Consider the following 18,651-nt stretch of genomic DNA (forward strand, 5'->3'; position numbering starts at 1 on the left):
ACTGCTGAAAAGTCGTCTCATTTGGATTCTAGGGGAGGCAAAATGCAAGGACAGAGCTTCACACTGGCAACCATTAAAGGCGATGAGTACACCTTCACCTCCAACAATGCAGAGGATATCCGGGACCTTGTGGTGACTTTCCTGGAGGGGCTCAGGAGGAGGTCAAAGTTTGTTGTAGCTCTGCAAGATAACCCTAACCCTGGTGAGTAAGAATGAGCTGGAGGTAACGTGTGCTCTTAACTCTGCTTTCTGTAGTCAGTAATCCAAGGGTTCAAGTGATGGTGCAAACTGCTGGGATGGCCTTTAATACTTGCCTAAATCAGGAGTGTGCAGAGTCTTGATTTTGTTTGTCATTTGGCACCAAGGCACTTTCTCTCTTGTCCTGTCCAATCCCAACCCACAGGAAAACTCCGTCTTTATTCTTAGAAGGCCTTGGTGGGGGGACCTTACACAGTGGGCAGGCTCCTGACGCTCGAGGCTCTCCAGCAGTGAGAAAGCTGCAATTTGCCAATGCTGGTTGAGGAGAGAGATGGTGCCTCAAGGTGGAAGTGTCCTCTCGGCACTTTTAAAATCTTTGAGAATAACAATGGCCATAGCTACCAGACTGCCTTTGTGGAGGGAAAGTCTGCGGCTGCAGCTATATCCATTTTCCTGAATCAGCAGCTGGGGAAGGGGTCTTAAAGTGGCTCAGGAGCACTGGCCCCCCCCTTATTCTACCACCAAGGAGCCACTCCCCCAGGGATAGGCACCTAGATGTTGCACTACAGATATTTGACATAATTATTGACTGAGCCACAGACATGGATGCAATTAATCTGTATATAAAGTGTATCACCAATCTAATGCCATCAAAACACCAGTCTGATTTAAAACCATTACTTACTATTTAGTGAGTGGCTGGCATTGTTTCTGCTGGCACAATTTAGTCATTGTCTACCTGCACACTTGATGAGCAATGCAGAGCATTTGGTCAGATGTCCATCTGTCAGCAACGAGCTTGATTTTGTTTTATTCTGGTCCATCCCTTTCCCCTCTGTTCTGCCTGTCTTCCACCCCCCCCCCCCCCCACAGTGCTCCCCTCTGTGTCTCAACACTCCCTGTCTGGTGCCCCCCTTTCTGGCCCCTCCCGCAATGCCCACCATGCACCAGGAGCAGAAGCAGACAGCCGCTCAGTGCTAGCCCCATCCCGCACACTGAGGGAAGCCAGGGAGTTTGGAGAGCTGAGAATGTGGACTGTCTGCCAAAAATAAACAGCTTGCTCTGGCTCCAGGACGTCTTGCCTTTCCAGTTCCATCCTTGCAGTTCTACTCGCACCAACACACTACATGGCTGATTCCTCAGGTCAGACACGGGCAGGGATCACTAGATTGATGGCACCAGTCATCCCAGCGAGTCCCGCCTCCCTCGAGCTCTGATTGGACGAAGGTCCGCACGCAGGCAAACCATTTGCGCTCTTGATCTGCGAGCCGGTTAAACTTTGGCGAGCTGTCGGAATTAGCCCGATGCCCCGATCCTTCGTAATTGCTTTCGCTCCTGATCATTATAAATGTCTTGCTCCAAGCCTTTAAACTTGTGTTTTAAAATAAACTCGTGGCTAGGTTATTTTAAAGCACGAGTTTTGAGACTTGGAGCAAGACATTTAAAATTACCACAGACACTAGTGTCCGTGTATGGACACATTGCCGACCCCTGTCGCCCCTTCTCTCTGGCCAGCTTTTGGCCAGTGCAGGGGCCCTGCATGTCGATTAGAAAATGCCAGTCGGCGCTAGATCAGGGCCTTCATGGTTTCAATTGGCTAGCCACTGCTTCCTGGCAGGTAGCTGCCTTGTCCCCTGCCACTACCCCACTCAGCCTCCTTTTAAAAATGTTTGAGGTAAACTGGCCTGTCTGCCTCTGCCCCTGCCTCTGACGGACTTCCAAAATTCTTCCCAACGTGTCTCATCTCATGACTCTTTGAAACTGGGCTCCAGAAGTGCGATAGTGGCTTGTGGAGCCCTTAAGCCAGTTTGACCAATCAATTAGGTTGTGGCTGCTCTACAGATTAACTCCATTTACCCATCTTGGTTCTATATCCCTTGCCTAATAATAAAAAAAAAAAATCTATCGATCTCTCTTTCAAAATTTTCAATTGCCTTCCAACCTCTACACTTTCCCAATGTTGAGGTTGGTAACTTTGCTCAAGAACCTTCCTGTTGGGTGTCATTTCCCTGATTCATTATCTTTTCGGAATTGATGCCTCTAATCTCCATGGGGTGGTTGAAATGTTGACGGCTGTGTTCTTTGTGCAGTTGGCGATGATTTGACGTTCCTCAGCTTCATGAAGGGAGATCTGATACTTCTGGATCATGACACTGGGGAGCAGGTGATGAACTGTGGTTGGGGTCATGGAATGAATGAAAGGACCAAGCAAAAGGGTGACTTCCCAACTGACTGCGTCTACGTCTTACCTACGGTCACGAAGCCAGCAGCTGAGATTGTGGTAAATTGTTTTGCAGTGTTTGTGTTAGGTTTTGACACAGAAAAAAGAATGGGTTTGCATTTATATATAGAGCCTTCTAGAACGTTATCTACTTACCAAAGTGCTTCACGTCAAATGCATTCCTTTTGAAGTACAGTCCTTGTTATGTAGCTAAATGTGTCAACCAATTTGTACACGGCAAGGTCCTACAAACAGCAATTGAGTTGAATGATCGTTTGGTGGTGTTGATTGAGGGAGGAATGTTGGTCAGGACACTGGGGAGACCTCGCTACTCTTTGAATAATGCCAAGAAATCTGTTACAGCCGCTGAAATGGCCAAGGTTGGGATACCATCTGAAAAGATGATAGATGCCAACAATGCAGCACGGCCCTGAGGCTTGAGCCTAGATTGGGTAGGAAGTTCTGGAGTGAGGCTTGAATGCGTAATCTCTGACTCGAGTGTGAATGAGCTGAGCTAACACTTGGATTTGTGTGTGTGTATTTATTTATAGGATCATTTTAATGGGTAAATCTGCTACAAGTTGTAGTATGTAGACCAAGAAGAGCTCACTGAATTAATGTGTGTGGTGTGGTACAGCACTCATAGGTCCCAGGTCCCTCTGTTCCAAGGGGAGTATTTGCTGTGGGGGGGGTTGCGGTGTATGCGGATGGCTTCATGGCCTCCAAGCAAGGGAAAGGAAAATCAGCTATTATTCCCTCTCCCAATCACTGCTGGTAAAGGCAGTTCTTTATGGATGGATATTGGGCGAGAACAGGGTTGGGGTCGGCTGTGAATAACCTATTGATCATGAAATAAAAGCAGAAAGTGCTGGAAATACTCCGAGAGGGTCTAGGGTTGTCTGGCAGCATCTGTGGAGAGAGAAACAGTTAACGTTTTCAGGGCGGTGATGTTTCATCAGAGCAGAAATGTTCACTCTGTTTCTCTCCCCACAGATGTTGCCAGACCTGCTGAGTATTTTCAGTGCTTTCTCTCTCTATTTCCGATTTCCAGCATCTGCAGTAGTTTGCTTTTATTATAATGATCATGGTCCAGGTTGTCAAAGACATGATCTTGTGTCCACAGCATTGGGATGTGTAATCGGCACCACCATTAAATTGCCTTTTTTTAAAAATTTGTTCATGCGAAGTGTGCATATTGCCCATCCTAATTGCCTCCGAGAAGGTGGTGGTGCGCTGACTTCTTGAACCACTGGAATTAGTGTGTGCAGATATATCCACAGTGCTGTTAGGATGGGTGTTCCAATTTTTACCAAACAGTGTTCTAATTCTAAGTTAGGATGGCATGTGACTTGGAGATGGGGGTAGTCCTGTGCACCAGCTGCCCTTTTTCTTCTAGGTGGTAGAGGTCACACATTTGATCATAAATGTACTTGTTTGTTACGACCAGGTGAGAAAGGTGTCTTTGGGATCCCTTTCAGCCTTCACCTGGTCTTATTGTAACAGGGTTTAATTTTAAACACACTGTTTTGAGCTCCCCCTTTGTGAATCCTTGTTCACCACTTTCCAATTATAAGACAAAGAAATGAGCACAACCAGGTTTTCTCAGGTTTAAAGAAGAAAAGTGAAGTTTATTAAATCTTAAACTTAAACTCTAATTTGGTTAACGCCTACAGAAAATGCCGCGCCCCACACTGGCATGCAAACAGACAGAAAAGAGCGGAAGAAAAAATAAAGTAGAGAGTTTTGAGGCAATATCGGATGAATTTCTTGTTCCTGTGCTTCAAGCTCACTGTAGTTCTTTTGTAGGTGATCCTTGCTTTTCGTTGGGGCCCAGTATTCTTCTTGAACCTTGTTCACTGTAGGAGACGTTTCTCTCTTGGGGTTCGTGTGTCTTCAATGGGACTTCAGTTCTGTGAGAAAGAGATGGGGAAAAGACAGGAGAGAAATGTTCTCCGTTCAGGAGGAAAGAGCTTTGAGTTCAAATTCTCTGTGGTAAGTTCAAATTCAAAAAAACTCCAACAGCCAGTTAGTCATGTGACTAAACTGGTCTGACCATGTCTGGTAATCAAAAGTCCATTGTGGATTAAGTTGGAACAGGGAGTGGCCCCTTTGTCCTTTCCAAGCACTCTGTTACTATGCAAATGTCTTTCCAGTCAGGGGCTTGGCAACCCCTTGTAATAGGCCTTCCTTTCTTCCCAGCAACAATTTTAAAATTTAATGTCCATGTGGCAAAATATCTGTGCTCCATTTTTGGCAGGTGGGTGCCTGCATGACATTATTATTTGTGGGATCTTGCTGTGTGGAAAATTAGCTGCCGATGTTCACCCAAATATCACTTCAAAAGTGCTCTATTAGTTGTTTTTAAAAAAGAAACCTTTGCACATCCCGATGATGTAAAAAGATACTATAGAAATGCAAGCTTTATTTTGTTTCTATCTGTCTTCCCAGTACTTCACTCAACTGCACTTTCCCCACAGGTGAGTTTAGATGTTAAGTTGCAACAGTTGACATCTTTGCATATTTGCATTTTCCAGGGAATAGGAAAACTAGCTGTGACCCTTTTTATTCCTGCTCCTTCCCTCCCATTGCCACTACCCCTTCATGAGAATAAGGAGTCCAATTGCATTTCCCCAATGACTACACTTTTTAAAAAGTGTTTTTTTGGCTGTAAAACTCTTTGGAGCACCCTGTTATGTAAGGTGCATTACAAATATTAGTCTTTTTCATTGCTACCCTGGCTAAGATGAGCTAAATTGGGTACAAATCAGAGATGGACCTTGCAACCGTACTTGTCTGGTTTAATGCTTATGCCTCGAGTGTTCTGAATCATAGAATCTTACACTACAGCAGGAGGCCATTCAGCCCACCATGACCCTGCTGGCTCTGAAAGATCTATCCAATTAGACCCACTCCTCCTGCTATTTCCACATTGCAATTTGTTTCCTTTTTAAGTATTTATCCAATTCCCGTTTGAAAGTTACTATTGAATCTGCTTCCACTGTCCTTTCAGGCAGTGCGTTCCAGATCATCATTACTCACTGCATAAAAACAACATTCTCTTCCTCTCCATTCTGGTTATCGAATCTCCTTATTTACTCTATCAAAACCTTTCATAAATTGTGAACATCATTGTCATGCAAGCCTCCACCAGCCAAGCATGAGGCATATTAATTTCACCACATGGACATTAAATTTCAAACTGTTGAAGTGAAGAAAGGACTTGCTTTATTAAAAAAAAAAATTGCCAGATCTTGGCTTTTGAAAGACATTTGCATATTAACAGACAGTGCTTGGGAAGGACAAAGGACCATTCCCTGGCCCATTCAACTCACAATGGGCTTTTGACCGCCAGACGTTGAAGGTGGGGGAGCTGCTAAGATGGCCGAATACACAAACTGACATGGTCAAACCAGCTAGTCACGTGACTAACCTGCTGGGCAACTTGAGTTTTTTAAAAATTTGTACAAACAATTTGGGCAGAAAGTCTGTTTGCTCCTGAACTGAAGATCGTTCCTATCTGCTCCCATCTCTTTCTCACAAGCATCTGAATCCACTGAAGACACATGAACCCCAAGAGAGAAAAGTCTCCTACAGCGAACAAAGTTTAGGAAGAATACTGGGCCCCAAAGACAAGCAAGATCTACCAACAATCAAGGACTCTATAGTGAGCTCGAAGAACTGCGACAATAACTCTTCAGATATTGCCTCAAACTTTTCCACTTTATTTTTCTTCTCCTTTCTGTCTCTATTTGAATGTGTGGATTGCCAGTGTGGGCGTGTCATTTATCTGTAGGCATCAACCGAATTAGAGATTAAGTTCAAGTTTAATAAATTTCAACTTTTCTTTAAACCCAAGAAAACCTGTTTGTGCTGGTTTCTTTGCCTTATAATTGGCAAGTGGTGAACAAGGATTCACTAAGGGGGTGCTTAAAACAATGTGTGTTTAAAATTAAACCCAGTTACAGTAAGACCAGGTGAAGGCTGAGAGGGAACCCTAGACACCTTTCTCGCCTGGTCGTAGCAATTGTGTTTACTAAATCTTCCCTAAACCTTCTCTGCTTCCAAGGGGAAGAATCCTAACATAGATTCTTCTCGACTTGTCTTCCAGTGCTTGGTTACCATGACGCCAGGCCAGAGGCAAGAAGCCATCAAGACGTCCCAATTGTCCATATCGGAGCTGGAGGAGAAGGTTAAACCTTACACGCTGGAAGAATTCTCATATGACTACTTCAGGTAGGTCACCTTCTGTAACATGCACTAAGTCTGGAGGAAGAGAGAAAGTTGTTGATACTATTCAATGGCATCATTTCCAAATAAGTGTTCTAATTATTTTGTAAAGTTTTTCCTGCTATTTTTCTTAAACTCTAGACCACCTCCAAAGCATACCTTGAGCCGGGTGATGATCACTAAGAATCGTGGGAAAGACAAAATGTGGTCTTGTACACGGGAGCCAATTAAACAGCCGCTACTGAAGAAGTTGCTGAATAATGAGGAGCTGTCTCAAGAATCCTGTCTGGTGTTCATCGATATCCTCTAATGTTTCATAAGGAATGGAATTTCAGTAATGAAGACTGATCAGCTTAAGAAATACTAACTTAGCACCAAAAAAGTTATCATTTACTTGTAAAGTCGATGCTCAACTGAGCTTGTTCATATTTTCTTTTTCCAGTTTTGGGCACCACGCTTCAGGAAGGATGTCAAAGCCTTGGTGCAGACGCAACGGCGACTTACCGGACTATTACTTGAGCTGAGGGACCTCAGTCATGTTGGAATTGTTCTCCTTGGAGCAGAAATAGTTGAAAGGCAGACTTAATAGAGGTGTTCAAAACTGAGAGGTTTTAATACAGTAAATAAGGAGAAACTGTTTGTTTCTGCTGCTGGATGGGTTGGTAACCAGAGGACACAGATTCAAGATAATTGGCCAAAAGAGCCAGGCAAGTGATGAGAAATGTTTTTTTTTAACACAGCGAGGAGTTGTGTTCTCAGAACAGAATTACAGAAGGTGGCCATTTGGCCCATTGAGTCTGTGCCAGCTCTCTGCAAGAGCAACTCGCCTAGTCCCACTCCCCTGCCCTTTCTCCATAGCCCTGCAAATCTTTTCTCTTCAGTTTATCCAACTCCCTTTTGAAAGCCCAATCAAATCTGCCTCCACCATGCACAATATTTTTTTTTAAAGTTTTTCCTCGTGTCACCATTGGTTCTTTTGCCATTCACCTTTTGATATTGGTGTTCTTTGGTTCCTAAGTCTTGTGTCAATGGGAACAGTTTCTCTCTATCTACTCTATCTAGATTTTCAATGCCTCTGGAATGCGTTGCCTGTAAGTTATAGCAGCAGCAGATTCAGTAGCAACTTTCAAAAGGGAATTTGATATGTATGTGAAAAGGAGAAAAATTGTAGGGCCAGAGCAGGGGGCAGTAGGACTAATCGGAAAGCTGTTTCAAAGAGCTGGCACAAGTATGATTTTATGATTAGAGGTAGTTCACAGTTAGAAAGTTAGTACTGACTGGTGGATTCTTTGTTCTTCTTTTCTCTGCTACCCCTTCCTGTTGAACTATGGTTCCACAGGCCCTAATCACCCGCCAATACTTTGTCCTGATGTCCCTCCTTAATACATGGGTCTGGATGGTGAGTGTCCAGTGCCTCACCCAAATGCCTATTCATGCTGGAGTGTAGAGTTGGGCTGGTATTTCAGTGCTGAGGGATTGCCGCAGTCTCGGAGGTAACATCTTTCAGGTGAAACGTGATGGACATAAGATTATGTTCAAATCTCATGGCAGCTGGAACATTTAAATTCAGTTACATAAGTACAAGTTTCATGGTCACCATTACTGATAATACCATCTGGTTCACTAATGTCTTTTTAGGAAAGGGAATCCACCATCCTCACCTGGTCTGGCCTATACGTAACTCCAGACCCACAGCAACGTGCTTGACTCTTAACTGCTCTCAAATGGCCCATCAAGCCACTCAGCTGTAGAGGGTTGGGCAATAAATGCTGGTCTTGCCAGCGATGACCACATCCCATGAAAGAATTTTTTTTTTTTTTAAACCCTCCATGGCTCTATATGAAGATGATCAGGGGAGTTCTCCCAGTGTCCTGGCCAACATCCTCCTCTTGATCAACATCACCAAAGGAAAATGATTAACTAGTCACCCACCTCATTTGCACAAATTAGCTGCAGCGTTTTCATACAAAAGAATGCATGTACACTTCAAAATTGATTCATTGGGTGTTGGGTGCTTTGGGATGTCCTAAGGATACAGTCACTATATAAATGCAAGCTCTCTCCCCATCACCCCCACTCAGTCTCTCGACAGCCTATTTTGCCTTGGCGGATAGACAGATGGTATTGGCATCACACTGCAACCTGATTCACACTTGTGCCCAGAGTCGCTCCTAGCCATTACATTTATGCCCCAAGCAAAGTCATATTCAGAGTCTAACAGTTAAATGAACAGTTTAGAGGAATTTCAAATCTTTTGGCATTGGGCATGTATTTTAAACTGGTCCAAAACCAGAGGTGACAACGTATTTATATCTCAGATTGCATCTAGAGTACTGTGTTCAGTTTTAGGCATCACACTCGGGAAAGACATATTGGGCTTTGATACCAGGGGTCAGTGGATTAAGTTGTGAGGTCAGATTGCGTAAAATTGGCTTATATTCCCTTGAGTATAGAAGTTTTGAGGGATGATCTAATCAAGGTGTTTAAAATGTTAAAACGTTTCAATAGAGTATAGATACAGGGAAGCTGTTTCTTCTGGTGGGGGAATAGAGAGAAGGATGCAATCTGAAAATTAGATTCAGCTCATTTAAAAGGAAGTCAGGAATCACCTAGTCACACGGCAGTAGAAATCTGGGATTCTCTCCCCAAAAGGTTGTGGATGCTGGGACAATTGGAGTTCTCGAGACTGAGATTTTTATTAAGGGATATGGAGCTAACATGGTTAGAGAGTTGAGCTGCAGATCAGGCATTATCTAATGGAATAACAGAACAGGCTCAAGGGGCCTGTTACCTGTTACTATGATGTTCATCTTCACTATTGACAATGCCAACGTAATAATGGATCTCACGTTAAAAGGAAATCAATGCTCATGAAACAATTTGTGACATCTGAGGAAGTGATGTGCTAGAAACATGCACATTCATGGAAAAAACAGTGTTTATTCATCCAATTAATTTACTTAACGAGCAAAGTCCAGTTTTCTGCTTCTTGGTAAATTCCACAATAATGCTTGGTGTTTGCAGTAGCTCAGTGCTCAGTTGGTAGCAGTTCTGACTGAGTCAGAAGGTTGTGAATTCAAGTGCCACATCAGTAATTTGAGCAAGTAATCTTTGGCTGGCACTCCTAGCACAGTACAGAGGGAGTGTTGTACTGTCTGAGGTGTTGTCTTTCAGATGCAATGTTAAACCATGTCTCTCTCTGCCCCTCAGATGGATGAGAAAGATCCTGTGACGTTATTTCGAAGAACGACAGGGGAGTTAACCCTTTATTTCAGATTTCCAGCATCTGCAGTATTTTGCTTTTATTTTAGTTATCCCCAGTGTCCTGGCCAATATTTATCCCTCAAGCAATATCACTAAAAACAGATTATCTGGTCATTATCACATGCTGTTTGTGGGAGTTTGCTGTGCGCAAGCTAGCTGCTGTGATTCCTACATTACAAGTGATTACACTGCAAAAAGTACTTCATTGGCTGTAAAGCATTTTGGGACATCCTGAGGTTGTGATCGGTGCCATATAAATGCAAGTTCTGCCTTGACTTCTAGCCAGCACCTGTCATGAAGTACATGGGCGACTACCCCTCCAAGAGAATGCGCTCAGTGAATGAACTGACTGACCAGATATTCGAAGGTGCCTTGAAGGGAGAGCTGATGAAGGATGAGATTTATTGCCAGGTCCTGAAACAGCTCACCGACAACCATGTGAAGTAAGTCCGATCACTAAATTGGCTGTTTTTGGTTAAAGAAAGAACTCTGGAGTTGTAAGTAATATGAGGACTAATAGTAAAAGTTTTCATAAAGATATAATTAAGAAAATAGAGACATTATGTTGAAGCATTTCATCTTGCACTCATCAGGACAACCCGCAAGAATACCAATGTAAGGGAAAACAACAGTGTATGAGAAGAGTGTGCTGATTGGTTGGCAAGTCAACTTTGATGGAGGCGTTGCCATGGCGAATGCACCAGTTTATAGTGATTGACAGTTAACTGCCAAGCTTTGTTTGAAATTTAAACCAGGCAGCTTGACGCCAATTGGTCAAGGCATTGCCCTGAGGAATGAACCAGCGAATGGCTGTCACTTATTTTGTTCAGCTGAAACAGGCGCAATGTTGATACATATTCTTTCTGTCTGCAAAGAACAGGGCCCTGTGTATTAATATATGTAGCTTCCAGTACGCGTAAATGCGCCACACTGCGAACCTGACTGACAATCTTAAATTGGTTGTCAGCATAATGCTTAGCACGCTGAGGATTATTAAGCAAATGTTGGCCAATCACGGAATCACATCTAATGTTGGACACTGTTTTGAGTTTTGCGAGCACTGGCTTGTTGGGTATGATCTGTACCTTGCCCGTCGCAAACAGCAGATGGTTCTGATGAAAAGTCATACCTGAAACGTTAACTCTGCTCTCTCTCCACAGATGCTGCCTGACCTGCTGAGTATTTCCAGCACTTTGTTTTTATTTCAGATTTCCTATATCTGCAGTGTTTTGCTTTTATTTCAGGCGATACTATCGTAGACAATAAGGAAATGCCAGATTTATTCTGCTGTATGTTCCATGTAATTCTATGTAATTAAGTGAGTCGTTTAATATTTGTTTTCATAATAGAGGACGAGGATAAACTAGCAGTAATAGAAGGGAAACTGAAAATAAATCAAGGGGACGATTCAATATAAGTAACAAAATGGTATGGAGGAAATAACAGGACTTGAGATTGATTAATCTCCAGGACCTGATGGTTTCCACCCCAGGGTACTAAAAGAAATAGATAAGGGGAATTTTAGAAGCTTTAGTCATAATTTGTCAATGCTCTATTGAAACAGGGACTGTGCAGTTAGCTGAATGGCAAGCAGGCCTGAGCAACTGAACAGTCTACCCCTATTCCTAATTTTCTTGCATTTCAAAAATGCTGGATTTGTGCATATTTTTGTAAATTGAAGTGAAATACATTGATCAAATGAAGGTAACATATTTGCAGTTGGATTGTTGTACTTACTGCATCGGTGGGTAAGAGTCCCTCTTTCTGTTGGGTTTTATGCAACATCCCTGGTCAAGGGTAGAGAACATCTTTATAGGTGCTTTGGTCTACTCCATCTTCCTGACTATGCAATATGGGTGTTAAACTGCTATTCCAACACCTCCCTCTGCCAAGATTGAAATGTTGGTAGAGTTTTGTGATGCGGCTGTGAGTTGGTCAGTGAGACATCTCGGCTCACTGTGTAACTAAGGGCCAGCGTTCATGCTGGCTACGAGTTTGATGTAGGAGTATAACGGCCGCACAGCTTCAAAGAAAGGTCAGGGATCGGAGAGAAAATAAATGGAAGAGGGCAATTCCAGGAAGTGATTTGCATGTGAAGGTCGCGAGAGATGGGAAAGTCTTAAGACTGGCTAGGAGAACATCCATATTTCCAATGCGGATGGGGTGGGAATAGAAGAGCCTGGATAGCTCATTTGGTAAAGCATCAGACTTTTAATCTGAGTGTCCAGGGTTCAAGTCCATTTTCAGGCGTTCTGTTTAAATGAAAATTCTCAACTGTCATTGGGAAACCAGTGATGCACATAAACGTCTCGGGAATGAAAGGTTATCGGAGGTAGATGGGAGTGTGGAATTCAAGACACAAATAGGTTAGCCATGATCTTATTGAATGGCGGAGCAGGCTAGAGGGGCCGAATGGTCTACTTCTGCTTCTAATTCGTATGTTCATATGTAAGTAGCTTTCTCTCTCCAACCCAGTTTGAATACTCCAACCAATGCTAGCTGCCCAGCTTGCACCCTGAGTGAAACCTATCTGGGCAGACAGTGAAGATTGACACTGGGAAAATCTGAGGTGAGCACTTTGGCATCAGTATTGGAGGGGTGGAGAAATTTAGCAGTCAGGAATTCCAGAAGAATGGGTTTCTCTCCCAGCCCTGCTGAATTTAAAGGTAGGATCTGATTACTATTTTTAGACTCTATTTCCTGACCCCAGCCAGCCAGCCAGATTGAGAGATTGATGGGCTGGATGTTGGTCTAGGAGGCTTGTGGAACCCGGCCTAGCGGATAGAAGGAAGGGGGAGAGATCGTAGGTGTGGTGTGGGATCTGAAGAGATTATGGGTCAGGGGTCCAAGAAAGCAGAGGGGCTGGAGTCGAAGGTCAGCAGTCAAAATTTAGGGTTGGTAGGTGTCTGATTGCCGGGGAGCTTCAGTGTAGTTTGGGGGGGTCAGGGGGACGTGGGAACAGCTGCGGCAACTCCTGCTCCTTTTTATTTTATTCCTTCGTGGGATGTGGGTGTCACTGGCAAGGCCAGCATTTGTTGTTGTTCCATAATTGCCCTTGAACAGAGTGGCTACCTAGGCCATTTCGAGGGTAGTTAAGAGTCAATCACATTGCTGTGGGTCTGGAGTCACATGTAGGCCAGACCAGGTAAGGACGACAGATTTACTTCCCTAAAGGACATGAGTGAACCAGATGGGTCAATGACCATCAATGATAGTAATGGTGCCATGAAACTGAAACTAGCTTTCAATTCCCGATTTTTTTTTTTAATTAATCGAATTTAAATTCCTATTCTTGAATTGAATTTAAATTCCACCAGCTACCGTGGTGGGATTTGAACTAGTGTCCCTGGGGCATTAGCCTGGGCCTTTAGATTGCTAGTCCAGTGACATTACCACTGCACCACCGTCTTCCCCTCCCCCATGGCCCACAGCAAAGCTGGAAAGGTGTTTACCTGTTCTGTCCAGCAGACCTCGCCTCCATTCAGCTGGCCAGTCTCCCAAGGCAAGGAAAGTTCGGTCAGTTCGTGTTACACCTGAAACAGAGATAAAATATTTAAATGAGGGGCCCTCCTGCTGTGAGACTGTTGGTTGGCCATGCCCTGCTCATATTAAAAACCAGAAGTGAGCGAGGGTAAAGGGGGTTGAGTTCAGGTTTGAAACGTCTTCAAATTCCCAAACTTTGGGGTTAAAATTATCCCTTTTTATCTCTGGACTGCAGAAGGAGTTTCCTCCAACCTTCGATTGCATTGATTTCCATCTCCACTCTTGAAGGGGCATGGTTGCATTGGATGGCTGACGTGGCTGTTTGGTAAATGTTTTCTGATCAGCTGCTGCCTGGCATGGCCTGACTCTCGTCCGTCCCCTTCCCAAGTCAATGCTGGCTGGCCCATTTGTACCTGTTGCTTGTGACTTACCGATTGGTCTGCTGTGTTTTCCATTAGGTATAGTGAGGAGAAAGGCTGGGAGCTGCTCTGGCTGTGTACAGGCCTCTTTCCCCCCAGCAACGTCCTCTTGCCTCATGTCCAGAGATTCCTACAGTCGAGGAAAAGCCACGTGCTTGCTCCAGACTGCATGCATCGACTGCAGAAAGCACTCCGGTAAGAATAACCCCTCACATTGCAAACCCAGAATCTCAGTTTACCCAACGAAATGACAAAAGAATGTCCTTTCATCCTTTCACCTTCCCTCTTCTCTTCCCCTCTCTCTGCTCCACCTTCCCATCCACTATCAGTAAAAGTTTCTTCTAGTAACAGTTGAAGCTCCTGCCTCAAGGCTGAAATTACTTCGCACATGCCCGACTTCGCCCCTGTCTCAGCTGATCTGCTGCTGAAACCCTCAGTCATGCCTTCGTTACCTCTAGACTTGCCTATTCCAATGCACTCCTGGCTGGTCTCCCACTTTCTACTCTTCATAAACTTGAGGGCATCAAAAACTCTGTTGCCCGTGTCTTAACTCTCACCAAGTCCCGTTCACCTATCACCCCTGTGCTCGCTGACCTACATTGGCTTTTAGTCAAACAAGGGCTTGATTTTAAAATTGTCATCCTTGTTATCAAATCCCTCCATGGCCGCACCCCTCCCTATCTCTAATCTCCACCAACCGCACAACCCTCCATGATATCTGTGCTCCTCTAATTCTGGCCTCTTGAGCATCCCCGATTGTAATCGTTCCACCATTGGTGGCTGTACCTTCAGTTGCCTAGGCCCCCAAGCTCTGGAATTCCCTCCCTACACCTCTCTGCCTCTCCACCTCGCTTTCCTCCTTTAAGACACACCTTAAAACCTACCTCTTTGGCCAAGCTTTTGGTCATCTGACCTAATCTAAATGGTGTCCCATTTTGTTTTATAATGCTCCTGTGAATGGCCTTGGGGCATTTTATTATGTTTAAAGGTGCTATATAAATACAAGTTGTTGTAATCACAGCCTTGCTCACAGGTTGTCTGGTGTAGCTAAAGGGAATGCTCACCTTGCTACAGAAGGCTTGGGGCAGAATAGGGAACACTTTGTCTGTAATATAAACTAATCTGGAGTGCTTGAAGTGGAAAGTGTTCTATTTCACTGGGAGCAAAACCAGGCGCACGCATGCACCTACCTCACGGTTAATCTAGTGTTCAAGGGTCTGTGGCCCTCACGTTTAGTGTGCAATTATCCTCTTTCATTTTTCTAGTTTCCATACTTTTTCTTTAGAGATGCAGCACTGAAACAGACCCTTCAGCCCACCCAGTCTGTGCCAACCAACAACCACCCATTTATACTAATCCTATATTGATCCCATATTCCCTACTACATCCCCACTATTCTCCTACCAACTATCTACACTAGGGGCAATTTACAATGGCCAATTTACCTACCAACCCACAAGTCTTTGGCTGTGGGAGGAAATCAGAGCACCCGGCGGAAACCCATGCGGTCACAGGGAGAACTTGCAAACTCCACACAGGCAGTACCCAGAACTGAACCCGGGTTGCTGGAGCTGTGAGGCTGCGGTGCTAACCACTGCGCCGCTGTGCCTTCCCTTCCCTTGGCATCCTAGTCCTCCAATTTAAATAATAATGCTCCATGCGGAGTCCGTGTCCTAACTTTTAAAAAAAAAAGTGTGACCCAAAGAAAACAATTGTCTAATGTGGTGTTGGGTTGTACAATAAGGCAATACCATCATAAAAGTCAACAAAGAAATTCAAATACCTCGTAATCTTGGGATCCGTGATGGGGACGCTCTCCACCCACATCCCCGCACCCCTCACCCCCCACTTACCCAAACTCTGAGAACCCAAGATTCAGACTGATCGGATGCCTAATCACAATCCAAAGAGGTTCTGGCTTAATGAGCACAACCTTGTATAACTCTTGTGAAATCAGATGGATGTATAGGTTCCCACGTGCTATTTCAAAGAATAACAGCGGTTTACCGTAATTAACACCGATTTAAAAAGGGATGATTTGTCCATTTATTTCATTGCTGTTTGTGCAATCTTGCTGTGCACAAATTGGCTGCTGTGCTTTGATACATTACAGTAGTGCCTACAATTCAAAAGTACTTCATTGGCTGTAAAGTGCTTCACACATCCTCTCGTCGTGAGAGATGCTATAGAAATGTTAGATGCTTCTTTATAAATGAGATTTAAAGAGTTGCTACATCTCTCCTTATGTTGGCCGTGTGTAGGAACGGCTCCAGAAAGTATCCACCTCACCTCGTAGAAGTGGAGGCTATTCAGCACAAAACCACTCAGATATTCCACAAAGTCTACTTCCCTGATGATACCGACGAGGTAAGTGAAAGATGGTATACCCTGTGTACCAACAGAAACGTATTTTATTAAATAGCATACAAGAGTGTAATATCAGTGTAGACTTTAAGGCAAAGTACTGTGTTGAATCAGCTGTTAGTCAAACCCCTTCTCTGGTTCACCAATGACTTACATTGAGTAAGTGGGAGACACACAATGGTGGAGTATACGGAACAGGCTTTATTCACCTTCAGTATAGGCATTGCTCTCTCTCTCTCTCGCTCGCGCTCTCTCTCTCCTTCTTTCTCCCCCTTCTTCCCCCAGGTATTCTTTGTGGGTATTAATCAGACATTTGGAGTAAATATTCCATCCATCCTTCTCAGTGGCACCCCGCTGTTACCCTGTTTAGTTTAGAAAGCTTGTTGATCTATGTTATGTTAGTTGGATTATTAACCTTTAGCACTCTAACGTGTCCAACATATTGATGTGATGCATTAAACCAATGCATAGAATGGTGAAGGCAAGGATTGACAGGAGTCCTTCACTGAATCCTAGGTCCCATTTATAGTCCATGGATATTGGGGATTCATTCAACATATCTGTCCATATATACCCAAGAATGAATCACAGATTGGACCTGGAGAAATACCGAGCAGGCGGAGGCTGGACATTGCTCATTCTCTTTAAGATGCGCCCCACAAATAGTTACATAAAATTACATAGCATTGGAGTACAGAAACAGACCATTCAGCTCAATGGTCAGTGTTTATTCTCCATGAGTTTCTTTCCATCCCTCTTTATCTAACCCTAAAAGCAAATCCTTTTATTCCTTTCTCCCCCATGTTATCTAGCTTCCCTTAAATACATCTGTGCTATTTGCCTCAACTATTCCACGTGGTAACAAGTTCCACATTTTAGATCAAGAAATTTCTCCTGAATTACTTATTTGGTTTATTGGTGACCATCCTATTTATGACCCCTCGATTTAATCTCCTTCACAAGTGGAAACATCTCTACATTTAGCTTATCAATGAACTCTGTCAGGTCACCCTTCAGTCTTCCCTTTTCTAGAGAAAAGAGCCCCAGCCTGTAGACCTTTTCCTGATGGGTTTAACCTCTCGCTTCTAATATCATCCTTGTGAATTTTTGTTCCACTTCTCCAGTGCCTGTATATCTGTTTTTATAATATGGAGATCAAAGCAGTTCACCGATCTCTCAAGTGTTAATTTGAGGCAAGAGTAAATATTGCATTGTTGTGAAGAATGTTTTTTTAAAAACTCGCAAATCAGGGCATTAAGTATGATTGTTACATTCTGCAGGCCTTTGAAGTGGAGTCGAGCACCAAGGCTAAAGATTTCTGCCAGAATATCTCGGCCAGGCTGCTGCTGAAATCTCCCGCCGGGTTCAGCTTATTTGTCAAGATCTCTGACAAGGTAACGAGCTTCTGAGACAATGGTGAGTGAGCAATTTAAAAAAAAAAAGACGGCACTGGGAATTTGAAGTAGGCTTGTGGACGTCTGGAGATGTGGACATCTTGCATTGGGTTAGGGATCCTTCATCAGGACTAGAGAACACCATGTTAGGAAGGACTACAGATTGTGAGAGACCTGCCGACTGGTCTAAAGTAGCGGTCAAAACAGAACTTTCTATTTATGTTGGGAATCTTCAATTAGTAGAACATTATGCTTTAAAAAGAGGACAAGTCAATAATGATAAGGAGGAGATGGGAATGATCTGAGGTGGGGACAAAGGCATGGTTGAAGAGAGAAGCTTTAGGACCTTTAACTTGAAGCCAGAGGGAAGCCATTATAGCACAGAAGGAGGCCATTCAGCCCATCGAGTCCATGCTGGAAATAGCCAGGTGTTAATGTCAGACCATACCTGCTCATCCACATTAATCTAAAATTTTGTGCAATTGATCCACAGAAACAATGTTCCATGGTATTTATGATCAAAATGCTTGTACTTTGACTTTTTTATTTCTTGGCTTTTTGTTTGGTGCAGAGAGCTGGTGAGGAGTTTTTAAGGGTTAATTTCTATCTGAAGTCTAGTTTTTTTTCTTCAATTTAGCAGTTAACTTCTCTTAACTTTCAAAGTAATTTTTAAATTAAGTTAAGTTTTATTCCAGCCTTAAAATGGGTATACAAGCTCTTTGGGAGTAGCTGCAGTTAGTTATTTAGGTACCTGACTTAAACCGCTTTTCAGAAGCTTGAATCAGTTGTTTTTCAGAAAGCATAAAAGCGGGGCTTCCTCGGTGCTGCTTCATCTGAGAGCTGCTTTGAGTGCACAGGGTATAAAGTGAGAGTTTGGTGAGGGAGGTGCTCCTTTCTTCTACCTTTTTTCAGCCTCCAGATAGCTGGCTCTTGACTCGGTACAGGGGAAGAAGCTGATTGGTGAGTAACTGGCAAGTTATTCTACTTATTCGAATTGTAATAGTTTTTAAAGTTAAGGTGTGGCAGGTCAGCTCAGCCAAGTGGAATGTACATCCTGCGGTAGGTGGGAAATTATGGACAC

The 18,651-nt window shown here is 43.7% G+C and overlaps 1 protein-coding gene across 4 annotated transcripts in view; it reads left to right on the plus strand.

Moving 5' to 3' along the window:
• Nucleotides 1–18,651, plus strand: part of myo7aa (myosin VIIAa) — a 127,690-nt gene that overhangs the window by 85,278 nt on the left and 23,761 nt on the right. For 2 of the 4 annotated variants that reach the window (XR_010975184.1, XM_068033109.1), the window contains exons 34-42: nucleotides 33–202; nucleotides 2,289–2,479; nucleotides 4,226–4,411; nucleotides 6,528–6,652; nucleotides 6,788–6,945; nucleotides 10,200–10,353; nucleotides 13,852–14,007; nucleotides 16,074–16,179; nucleotides 17,457–17,570. Coding sequence is in view for 3 of the 4 variants with exons in the window: in XM_068033109.1 (XP_067889210.1) it covers nucleotides 33–202; nucleotides 2,289–2,479; nucleotides 4,226–4,411; nucleotides 6,528–6,652; nucleotides 6,788–6,945; nucleotides 10,200–10,353; nucleotides 13,852–14,007; nucleotides 16,074–16,179; nucleotides 17,457–17,570 (1,360 nt within the window). In the remaining variant the exon portion in view is untranslated. The other 2 variants (XM_068033110.1, XM_068033112.1) reach the window with 2 other exon arrangements.

The sequence above is a fragment of the Heterodontus francisci genome, chromosome 6 (genome assembly GCF_036365525.1).
Source record: "Heterodontus francisci isolate sHetFra1 chromosome 6, sHetFra1.hap1, whole genome shotgun sequence".
In the NCBI taxonomy this organism is placed as follows: Eukaryota; Metazoa; Chordata; class Chondrichthyes; order Heterodontiformes; family Heterodontidae; genus Heterodontus; species Heterodontus francisci.